The sequence below is a fragment of the Cornus florida genome, unplaced genomic scaffold (genome assembly GCF_030987335.1).
Source record: "Cornus florida cultivar Cherokee Brave unplaced genomic scaffold, ASM3098733v1 CherokeeBrave_3.0.0_Hap2_Chr05, whole genome shotgun sequence".
NCBI classification, from domain to species: domain Eukaryota; kingdom Viridiplantae; phylum Streptophyta; class Magnoliopsida; order Cornales; family Cornaceae; genus Cornus; species Cornus florida.
Window position 1 is genome coordinate 100,306,006 of NW_026775575.1, and position 12,290 is coordinate 100,318,295.

General features: G+C 34.7%; 1 protein-coding gene across 2 annotated transcripts; it reads left to right on the top strand.

Moving 5' to 3' along the window:
- The first annotated feature begins 386 nt into the window (after positions 1 to 386).
- LOC132307976 (cellulose synthase-like protein H1) lies at positions 387 to 7,613 on the top strand. 2 transcript variants are annotated; one of them, XM_059805903.1, is made up of 9 exons: positions 387 to 718; positions 893 to 1,220; positions 1,541 to 1,666; positions 2,224 to 2,334; positions 4,440 to 4,652; positions 4,774 to 4,885; positions 5,052 to 5,242; positions 5,353 to 5,703; positions 6,793 to 7,613. In XM_059805903.1, the coding sequence occupies exons 1-9, from the start codon at positions 462 to 464 to the stop codon at positions 7,348 to 7,350; spliced, it is 2,247 nt and encodes a 748-aa protein (XP_059661886.1). In that variant the 5' UTR covers positions 387 to 461; the 3' UTR covers positions 7,351 to 7,613. The 2 variants fall into 2 exon arrangements, with proteins under 2 accessions (XP_059661886.1, XP_059661887.1); XM_059805904.1 differs by lacking the exon at positions 4,440 to 4,652.
- Positions 7,614 to 12,290: the final 4,677 nt, after the last annotated feature.

The window sequence follows — 12,290 nt, forward strand, 5'->3', positions numbered from 1 at the left end:
GCGTTGCGAGTTTGGGTGGGGTTACACTGTGCTATCACACAGTCAATTCAGAATAGATGAATTTTGTCCAATACCTTGAAGTGGTTCAAAATATCTAAAACAACTGTGATGAATAATGTTTGGGTCGGATGTATCAATTAATATGATTTAATAGCTTTAAAATAAATATTTTAAAATAAATATTAAGATTTAAAATACATGTTTAAATATAAAATATTTATTAATTCATATCAACAAATTGAATAAAATTCATTTAACCGTATATTGGACCAAAATATTGTTCATCACATAATACAAATCTATAATCTCGTGCAAAATAGAGGCCGAGAAGGCAAAATTATTATTTATTTTTTTATTCATATAAAAACATTAATATTCATATACAGTACTACTAATACACACACCAGCACTCTAGTTTGTTTTATATCACAGCACTCTTAATTAATTAGCAATCTTCTTCAATGGCCAGTCCAGTCTCTCTTCCTCTACATGAACGAATTCGTCGAAAAAACACGATACCACGAGCTGTGGAACTCATTATCCTCTTCCTTCTCATCTCCCTTCTTATCTATCGTCTTCTTAACCGCGAACACCATGGCGTCTCTTGGCTCATGGCCTTCTTTTGCGAGCTATTCTTCACTTTCGTGTGGATTCTTACCCTCACCACTAAATGGAATCAAGTGGATTTCATAACACACCCTGAAAGACTCAAGCAATGGTATACAAACTATAAATTTATCTACATATATACACTGTACACACACTTGTGTTTATATATATATATATATATATATATATATATATGAACATGTTTTGCAATGGTATAACATATATGTATGTGTGTGGTGGTGTTGTTTTGATTTTTTTTTTTTTTTTTGTTTTTAATTAACAGGGCTGCGGAGCTCCCTCCAGTGGACATTTTTGTTACAACAGCGGATCCTGCACTAGAACCACCTATCATCACTGTGAACACTGTTCTATCCTTGTTAGCATTAGATTATCCAGCTAACAAGTTGGCTTGCTATGTCTCCGACGATGGCGCTTCCCCTCTCACTTTTTTTGCCCTAATTGAAGCTTCCAAGTTTGCAAAGCTCTGGGTTCCTTTCTGTAACAAGTACAAAGTTCAAATTAGAGCTCCATTTCGATACTTTTCTAGAAAGACCGAGTCGTTAGCCCATGATACTTCCATGGAGTTCCAGCAAGAATGGAAGAAGATGAAGGTAATTAATATTCATGGTTGGAGTTATGTGCAGAAATTATTTATCCTACTAATTTCAGATTCTTGGTTTTATTTATATATTTTTCAAATGAGTCTTTGAAATTTCTTTCTTATTATTTATTCTTTCCATGTAAAACATATTCTTTGTCGAAAATTATTTTTTATGCTAAACATTTTTACATGTGTTTGTTTGGCAAAAAATGGAGGGTAATTAGTCATGATTTTCTAAGAGATACAAACAAAAGTTGTTAGATGCAGATAAGTATTGACAATAATATATGTACAAATTAATTTGTGTGTCGGTTGTTTGTTTGTTTGTAGGATGCATATAAACAGCTTAGTCAAAAAGTAGAAGATGCTGCTACAAGGTCCTTGCCATGCGACCTAACTGGGGACTTTGCAGTGTTCTCAAATATAGAAGGCACAAACCATCAAACAATAATTAAGGTATACATACAGTCTATCATTATATAGTGGGGGGATGTGCTAAACTTTTAAAACTGCCCCTCCTTGATTATAACAAAATTCCTGGGTCGTCCTTTGCTAACAATATATATATATATCTAACAAAATTCCTGGGTCGTCCTTTGCTAACAATATATATATATATATATATATATATATATATATATATATATATATAATCAAGGAGGGGCAGTTTTACAATTTTAGCACATCCCCCCACCCCTTAATTGGCTCCTTCCATTATTATAGATCTAGTATTGATTTGTTTAGAATATGTTACTTATGAAATAGTTAAGAGCTTAACCAAGTGGTATATCTTTCTACTTTGAAATGGAAGTTTCAAGATTTGATTTATATATCTCCATTTGGACAATAAAGAGTGTTTTTAAATTCATTCAAACGACACTGTTTGTATAACTATAAAGTGCAGGAGCCACAAGAAAGTAGTATTTTCTCAGTTATTCATTGTAAAAATGGTTAATAGTATTTACAAAAATAGAATAAGTCCTCGTACTGAAAAGTGTCTCATCTTAATACAGGTTATACTGGAGAATCATGATTCAAATAGATTGCCACATCTGGTCTACATATCAAGAGAGAAACATCCAAAGCATCCACATCATTTCAAAGCTGGCGCAATGAATGTCCTGGTAAGAGTTTTTCAGCACGACAAGGAATTTAATTACATCTAATTTACGAAATCTTTGTCTGTACTCCCTCTCTCTCTCTCTCTCTCTCTATATATATATATATACACACACACACACACAATACACACACACTTGGATGCTCTTAACTCAGGAGGTCGGTAGTTCAAAACTCAAATTTTTTTCTGATAATTACCTTATGCATGTAGGACAGGGATTACATGTATGCAATTATGAATTATGAAGTGTGTTATGAGCTTGACACAACCATTGTTGAATATATATATATATATATACACACACAAAGTTTCATATAAAAATAAAAAATAAAAAAAACTTGAACTATATTGCAAGAAACCCTCTTGAACTACAAAAAAATCCCTAAACTATTGTTTTGTTGCAGTTTACCTCAATTCGGTAGTTGAGTTGATTAGAAAAATTAAAAGACAATTGCACGCTTACTAAAATGGCGTCGTCCTCTCCTACTCTCTCTTTACCACCGTCAACAAGCCAATCTAACTTTCTCTCTTTAACCATTGACCCTAGCTTCTTCCATCTTCTCTCTCTATTAATATATGCACATACCCATAAATACAAAGTTTCCTAAAAATCCCCATCCCTAACCCAAATCAACCTTATTCCTCAGCATCGATGTACTCTTTTCTCTTCCTCTCTTTGTTTCTCCATCCTCTCCACCACTTCAACCCTCTCGTCTCTCTCGAAGAACTAGTCCACAAGCTTAGGAAGGTCTGCCGACAAGTTCTCCGTTGCAACCATTGCTCTCACACAACTAAGTACAAACTAATCAATCGAACATGACCGTAGAGGTTCGAATCTCCTTCCCCAAGGAAAAATGACTATGCGATCACATGTTCTTCGACTTCTCGCCTTTTCCACCATCGACGTCGTGGTTCAAATCCTTTTTCGAGTGAATGATGGCTCTACGATTGCATTTTTTTGGATATGCATGTGTTTTCGTTGGGTTTGGGAGTGGTAGAATTTCAATTGGGTTTGGGTTTGTGATTGATTTTCCAAGACATATGATAGAAAGAAGGTGGTGGTGCTATTTTGCCAGCGGCGATGGCGGTAGGGGATAAGGTCGGAAGAGGAAGTCGATCTGGTTTAGGGGTGGCAAAGTTTGACATAACCTGGCAACACGACGCGAGTTAAACGGGTTCGGTCGTAAACAGGTCGACATGGTTAACCCGTTTAGTTAATCGTATCGTGTTTGGATTAAGGTGGTTCAACCTGCGTAACCCGTTTGTACCTATTTAAATATATGTGTCATAAATAAATTTATATTTAAGTTCCAAAATAATTATTTAAACTTGTGTCTTACAATTTACTCTTTTGTAAACTATAGACTATTTAATAATTTGATTGGATTGTAACTTATATTTTTCTAGTATTTATTGTTTGATTGAGTATTATTAAAATTTTAACTAATATAATTTTTTGTTTTAGTAAATAGGTCATTAAACTGGTTACACGTGTAATCCGTTTAACAAATAGGTCGGGTTAGTATTGAGAGTCTCTGACACGAATATTAAACGAGTCGTGTTCGGGTTAAGTTATTTAGTAGAATACCCTTAGATCGACACGACACGATTATGACCCGCGAGCATGAATTATCCCCCTAATCTGGTTACAGATGAATATTTGAACTTGTGGCTAAGGTTTAACCCTAGCTTCGACATCGTTTTAGGGGCGACCAAAGCTCTTCTGGTGGGTTCCACCGCCGCGAGCAGCAACTCAAACACCACATCTAAGTCCTAATTATGAATTCAAATCCTATTAATTTTCAAGCTTGGTTGTGGTATCTGCATCTGCGTCTTCGATTGATCAGGTCAATTTTCAAACCCTAATCCTTGCCAGACACCTTAACCACCACAATCTTTATTCACCCCCATATCTCGAATCCAACATATGTCTTCAATACAAGGAGTTCTCCAAACGGTTCGGTTTCGACATCAAATCCATGCGAAAACTGATGGATGGCCACATTTTAGAGGACAATAACTCATGCATAATTTATTACTAATAATTCATCTTAATGTGTTACTAATAAATTTTCGGATCAAAATTGGCATGATCAACATCATGAACAGACGAGAGTTTCTGGAGTGATGACAAATGCTCCTTTCATGCTGAATGTAGACTGTGACATGTTCGTCAACAATTCCCAAATCATTCTTCATGCAATGTGTTTGCACATTGGTATCAAAAACGAAAGGGACTGTGCATTCGTTCAGTGTCCCCAACACTTCTATGATGCACCAAAGGATGATCCATTTGGAAATCAATTGACGGTTATGCATGAAGTAAGTAATTAATTAAAGTTGTCATTTTAATTACAAAAATCTATCCAAAAAAAAAATTATTATTATTATTATTTTGTTAATATAAGAAAACTTCTAAATTCTTTTTTAATGTCTAAAACAGTATATTGGGAGCGGAACATCCGGGATTCAAGGACCATTTTACGGTGGAACTGGATGTTTTCATAGAAGAAAAGTTATTTATGGTTTATCACCGGATGAGAAAGAAATTAATGGTACTTGAATTAACTATAAACTCTCAAGTATAGTACTTCTTCCTATTTATTTCTTTTAATATATATATATATAAAATATAAAATGAGCTACACAATTTTTTTTTTTTGGCCAAATCAATTTTATTAAATGAGCTACACTTTCTGCAATATTGCCTTGCTTTATTAGGTAAATTGAGTGATGAATACTTGGAGAAAAGATTTGGAAATTCAAAGGCGTTCAACAAATCAGCTACTCAGATTTTTTTAGGGTTGAATGGGAAATCTTATACTCAACTCGATCATTCAACTTCATTAATGGAGGCAGCCTGCAAGGTCTCAAGTTGTGTCTATGAACATGGTACCAGTTGGGGTACACAGGTGAGAGGGTCATGTTGTATGATTGGCCATGTATATGTGTGTGTGTATATATATATATATATATATATATGATAATTATAATAGAGTGTGATTTGATAACTACTTTGCAGGTTGGTTGGTTATATGGATCTACAACAGAAGACATTCTCACTGGACTTACCATTCATGGGAAGGGTTGGAGATCCGCCTTATTTAATCCTAAGCCAGATGCATTTTTAGGGTGCGCACCTTCGAGTTGGCCTTCGTCTATGATTCAACAGAAGAGATGGGCCACTGGGCTCCTAGAAATCCTAATCAGCCCAAGGAGCCCATTGATTGCTACGCTCACGGGTAAGCTCCAGTTCAGGCAATGGATGGCATACATGTGGATTCTAGGTTGGCCCTTACGTTCAATTCCAGAGCTGTGCTATGCTGTTTTACCTGCGTTTTCTATCATCACCAACTCACACTTCTTGCCCAAGGTAAGCGCACCAAACACTGGCCGAGCAAGGATTTCAATTTAGGGGCATATTGCAAAATATATATACATATATATATATATATATATAAACAAGGAAAAGAAAAGAAGAATATGAAGAAGAAGAAGAAGAATTTTAAGTACTAGAAGAAGAAGAAAAAAGAAAGAAGAATAACGTAACTTTAGAATGAAAAAGAATTAGAAGGAAGGAAAATTTTACCTTTATAAGGAAATTAAAAGAATATAAAGAGGGAACGTGGAATTCAAGGAAAAAATTTTAGAAACTAAAATAATTTTAGGAGGCATTATAAACAAATTTTTACATATATGTAAATTTTTTTTTAAAAAATAACTATAATAATATAGTGGGCGGGACTAAGACCCCCTCTAAATTTGAACTGGCTCTGCCCCTGCCAACCACAATCCTCCATCCTTAATCATTATTTGTTTAGAGAAATTATTCATTGGACCCATCCACCAGGTCAATTATTATCCTAGCATATAGAGTTTAACAAGCGCTGCAACAAAATGGGTATTTTAGGTTTAGTTCTCATAAAACAATTTTTTTAAAAAAAATTAAAAAAAAAAATTGCATATCTTTGATTGATAATTTCTAATTATTGTTTTATGAAAACTGAATTAAAAAAAAAAAAAAAATTCTCAAGAACTCTCTTTTATAATTAGTTAAGAAAATGTTTTTTTTTTTTTTTTCGTTCTGAATTCCTGTAAATTGTTTTTACAATTAAAACTGAATGTAATAAAACATGTATTTTTGTCAAGTTAGTTTTTGACACATTCTAAATCAGACAAGTGTTAGGTGTAAAAAAAAATGACACAAGATTATTTGTTAAACTCTCACGGATTGGAACCATATCTACGAAATGAATTATTTGTTTTTATTTTTTTATTTTCGGTAAATAAGTTTTGTTTTTCTTTTGTTTAGGCACATGCTCACTTTGTCTTATGGACTTAAATTCTGGATATTTTATTTAATAAAAGTAGAAAGAATCACTAGACTATAAACCTTTAGACAATAAAATACATTTTAAATTTAAAATTCGAATAACACAATAAGTTTGATTTATTCTTGTAGGTTCAAGAATCGGCCATATTGATACCGGTTTCGATATTTGTCATCTACAACCTTTACACCCTATCAGAATATCTTCAAATTGGTCTGTCAATACGCGAATGGTGGAACAACCAGAGAATGTGGAGAGTGAACGCGATGTCAGCATGGTTATTTGGAATGTTAAGTGTTATACTGAAACTCTTAGGTCTATCAGAGACCGTGTTTGAAGTTACACAAAAAGAGCAAACTAGTGGTGATGATGATAACAATGTCCCCGCCAATGCTGAATGGTACACATACAATGAGTCCCCCATTTTCATCCCGGGCACCACTATTTTGATGGTGCACTTGATGGCATTAGCCATCGGTGTGTTAGGGTTTGGACGAGTTTGCAATGATGGGAATGGGTGTGGGATAGGGGAGTTCATAGGTAGCCTGTGTGTGGTGCTCTGTTTCTGGCCATATCTTAAGGGGCTGTTTGGGAAAGGAAAATATGGAATTCCCTCGTCCACAATATATAAGTCCGGGGCGTTGGCTTTATTGTTTGTGCAATTCTGCAAATGGACTTCAATGGGTTAGCAACTTAGCACTTGGATATAAGGACTTCAATAGATCCTTTCATTTAACCAATTTGGCAGCAACTTTGAGAGTGTATCAATACTGTTCATTTGGGATTATTTGAATCCTTTTAAGCAATATTGAGCCTTTAATTTAATAATGTGGCCAAGATGCACAGAGAATGGCAGGCGGGTGACACACAATGCTGTAGCGTCTATACGACATAAGAGAATAATGAATATAAAAATATAAAATCTTTCACATTTGTGTGAGGAATTCTGAAATGTTCTTGAGTCGTGGATGGAAGGATCCTAGAATATTAAAGAGAGTTCATGAATTTGTAAATATAAACTATTATAAAAAATAAAGAGATTTGTAGAGATGGTAAATACTCCATAGTTAGATAAGAAAAAAAATTCCGTAGAATAGATTTTAATTATTGATTGTTTTATATGCATTTTAGGCTTTTTAGCTGTCCATTAATATGATGATGATGTCTATATAAATGATAATCAACACTGAATCACTGATATAGCACAACAACTGTGGATTTTATTTTTTGTTTTTCTATTTTAAAGGCATTTTAACAAATACCTTCAATTTATCAAAAAGTTACAAATTACTGGACATTGGGTGTCACCGTGTTAGTAATGTGGCCACGCAAGTGACACATGGGTTAATTGTTTGACAAAAATACACTTACATATACCTATTTATCTGATTTTACAAATAAGAAGAGTGTTTATTGCATGCATAAAGATATTTTTGTCAAAATATTTAGTTTATGTGTTAGATCCGTTTGCAGGTGACCACTTTAAAATTAAATTTCCAATGTTTGACTACCAAATGAGGTAATTTGTAACTTTTGATAAATTGAGAGTAATTTGTAATTTTTAATAAATTGAGAGTATTTGTTGGAAAAAATTAATAATAATAATAGTAGTAGTAGTAGTAGTAGGAGTATTTTGTAACTTTTTAATAATAAATAAAAATTAGTGCAATTCAATCCATTTAAAATTTAAAATGAATTAATGGGTTGTTCTATCAATAAATATACATTTACATTTGTTATCATTATCATGAAGTATACCACTGTCGTTCTATTAGGTTATGTTTGGTAGGGTAGGTTTGAAGGGGAAGAATAATATTAGTTATGAGGGGAAGGGAAGGATAATTTTAATTTGGTATTGTGTTTGGTTGATTAACGAAGGAAAAGAAAGGAAATGATAATAATCATGTTTGGGGAAAGAAAGGGAAGGATTGGAAGGAGAATTATTTTAATAAATTTACTATTATGCCCTTTTATATTTTAAAATATAAATTTATATATATATATATATATATATTTGTCTCGTAGGAAAATTTTTTTTTAGGGCAAATCATTTCATCCTCCATTTTTTAGGGCAAATCAACTCCATCTCTCTTTTCGTTCTCAACTCCATCTCTCTATTTTCGTTCTCAACACCGAACCTCTCTCTCTCTCTGCCACTACAAACTACTACAAGAATCAGAAGTTCAAAACCCATATATTTTAGTTTATATATTTGTCTACAAGAATCAAAACTTCAAAACCCATATCGGCATCATTTCAGATTGTTCAAAAAATCAAAACTCATATCAATCAAAACCCATATCAGATTGTTCAAAAAATCAAAACCCATATCAGTTTCAATCGCCCGCTGTTCCAATTCAGGTTCGCCGTTCGCCGTTCGCAAGCAAGCTTCGCAGTTCTCAACTCTCAAGCTTGCCTTCCTCTTTCTCTCTGCAACTGCTAAATCAACTAATCAAGGGCAAGATTGGCATCTGAAATCACACACTAAGCCTCTCCTTTCCTTTCCCTTCATTTCCTCCCATTTTTGGGAGGTTAAGAAATTTACTGTTGAAGGCACAAGTTAATCCTCCAAACCCTTCCCTTCCCTTCCAACAATTTTTGCCAAACACAAATTTTTAATCCCCCTCAATCACCTTCCCTTCCCTTTCCACTCTACCAAACTGACCCTTAATTAATGTTGAAAATACCTTTCAAATGACCTACGACTCTCTCTAGTTACTGCCCACAAAAAGTATATTGAAACTATTTATCAAGTGGCAAACTTTGAAATTTAACTATGGATATACATCACATTACTCCCATACTAAAACAATATTAATTATTTTATATTTTAAATTTACATAGATGAATTTTGTTATAAATCATTATAAAATTTTAAAATAAAATGCATTGACACCTCTTAAGGTTTTGGTTAACGCCACTCAATTGCTGGTTAACGATTTTTTTTATATTGACACCCCCTGCCATTTGAAATGTCATAAATGACCCTGAATTTTTAATTCAATTTTATTCAGAAAATATCAAGCATGTCAAATGGCGAAATTAGCCATCCCTTAAACCTAAATTACAAACAATAATGAGAGAAGAGCTCTCTTGAGTTGGCACCTCCCACCATGATACCACAACTCGCCTCCGCCATCACTTGCACCTCCACCCTTTTTTTCTTTCTCTCTCCACTCAAGATCGCAACTTCCACCCCACAACTAGCTTATCCACACCCACACACCTTGTTCTTTATTTTTCTCTCTCCAATCATTACACCGTCGAAACCTCAATTGTCGGATCTCAATCACTCATCGGTTCATCTTCTTCCCCAAATATAAAATAATGATTTTAACCTTGCTTCCTACCCCACCCCCATCACCACCGCCTTTCAAACTCCTACCACCACCACCAACCACCAATTGCTAACCCGAAACTCTAAAATCAAACCAACAGAGCCTAATCAGATCCATTCACAGTGATGATGGATGAGGCAATCCGATGGCGTTGATGAGGTAGACGAAGTGGTATGATGGCAGTAGTAGATCGGTCTTTCACTGTCGTCGGAGTCTTTATCGCCAATTTCGTCAACCTTTGGTAGACAATGTTGTTACTTCTCCTCTGACCCAGAGGCTATTGAAATATATATTATATATATGTATAATATATTATACGTAGTATATATTATACATATATGTTTTATTCATTTTCCTTTCTTTCCTCCTTAATTTACTTCTTAATTTATTCATTTTGTTTCCCTTCTTTCCTAATATATATGTATAATATATATAATATATTATATTTGGTTTCCTTTCTTTCCTCCTTAATTTATTCCTTTTATCTACAACTTTATTTCCTCTATATTGTGTATCAATACAATGTAAATATATCAAAAAATACAAGCAATAAAAAAAATGTAGCATCAGTGGCTCTTGATCCATGGATGTAGGCCTTAGTGCCAATGTTGTGTTCTTAATCTTTTCTTTCTCTATTTCATCTTCTTCTTTTACATCTTATATTTTCGCATCCTAAATTTAACATGGTATCAGAGCAATGATCCTAAATCGTTTACACCAAAGTTTGCGTTGTCTTCTTTGTGGCTCCATTTGGAGCTCTGCCATTTTTTTTTCCCAATAAAATTTGATCTGTTTTTGGTTCAAATCTCTCTCTTTTTTCGATCAACCACGCGCTTCCAAGCGAAGTCCTGCACCGTTACGTGCCGACCCTCTTGCAAAGTAGATCTGACTTGCGCTTCACGCGACCACGTGACGCTCGCTCCTGCGAGTAGATCTTACTTGCGCTACACGCGCCCACGAGCTCCTCCTTCACCGATGGTAGTCAACACTCCGAAGCGGTGACAGACTATTTCCCAGCTTTGTTCCGGCCTTTCTCGGTTTTGTTCTGACTATTCCCCGACGTTGTTCCGGCCATTTCTCTGCCTTTTGGATACTTTTTGCTCCACCACCGTTTTCAAGATTTCCTCTTCAAACTCAAGTTGGCTTCGAAAAACCCATCTTGAGTTTGCGAGAGAATATTGAAATATATATTATATTCGTTTTCCTTTCTTTCCTCCTTGACTTATTCCTTTTGTTTCCCTTTTTTTCCTAACATATATGTATAATACATATATATTATATTCGGTTTCCTTTTTTTCCTCCTTGATTTACTTCTTGATTCTTTCCTCCTTAATTTATTCCTTTTGTCTATAACTTTATTTCATATATATTGTGTATCAATACAATGTAAACATATCAAGAAATATAAGCAATAAGAGAAATGTAGCCTCAGTGGCTCTTGATCCATGAATGTAGGCCTTAATGCCAAACCTTGTATATGCTATTTTCTTAATCTTTTCTTTCTTTATTTCATCAATATCTTATATTTCCGCATCCTAAATTTAACAGAGGCCTCAGCTGTCATCATCATCATCGGCAACGTACCGAGCACCAAGGATATGATGTTGCTCTACCACAGATCCGACGCTTCATTGTCCAAAGAATCGTCGTAACGGCAGTGAAGATATGGGAGAGGTTGAGGGAGTACAAACTAGGTATGTTTTTGGTCATCGAAGGTTCACGAATGCAAAGGTCTCACGATTAGTGGTCGGAGCGTGGAAATATGTGCACCGGTACGATGTCCCCACCCTCATTCCTCGTCAATTGCTTTAAAATTGACCCTTCTGCCGTGTCAATGGTGTCACCTACTGTACGGGTGTCGCGACACCGTCTACGCTGCACTAGTGTCACCAAGTTAGTGTTTTGTGATGTGGGGAATATGACCAACGGTTTAGTTCTCTCTATTCAAACGTCATTATTGGTTCATCTCATGGCTCATCTTGTTTGGCTTATCTGTCTTGTTGGGTCTTCTCTAAGAGAAATTATCTCTTTGGCATTCTCGAAGTTGTTGTTACCAATATCAAGCAAGTACATACAGAGAGAGGGTCAGTAATGGGTAATGGGAAATGGTGGTGCGATCAGAAGCCGCGAAGATGGAAAAGGGTTGTGCTAATGTGTGAATTTGGTCCATTAAAATTAGTCTAGAAAAGGACATTAAGGTCATTTTATAATTAAAGAGTAATTGTTGCATAGTCAAAGAACATTTAGGTCTTTTTTATGTCAGGATGGGTGTGCATGCAAGATTTTAAAAC

Bases quoted from the DNA above. Each gene is read 5' to 3' on its own strand.
- LOC132307976 (XM_059805903.1), top strand. From the start codon at position 462: ATGGCCAGTCCAGTCTCTCTTCCTCTACATGAACGAATTCGTCGAAAA. The intron at 4,653-4,773 runs GTAAGTAATTAA...TGTCTAAAACAG, and splicing joins AATTGACGGTTATGCATGAA to TATATTGGGAGCGGAACATC. The intron at 5,704-6,792 runs GTAAGCGCACCA...TTATTCTTGTAG, and splicing joins ACTCACACTTCTTGCCCAAG to GTTCAAGAATCGGCCATATT.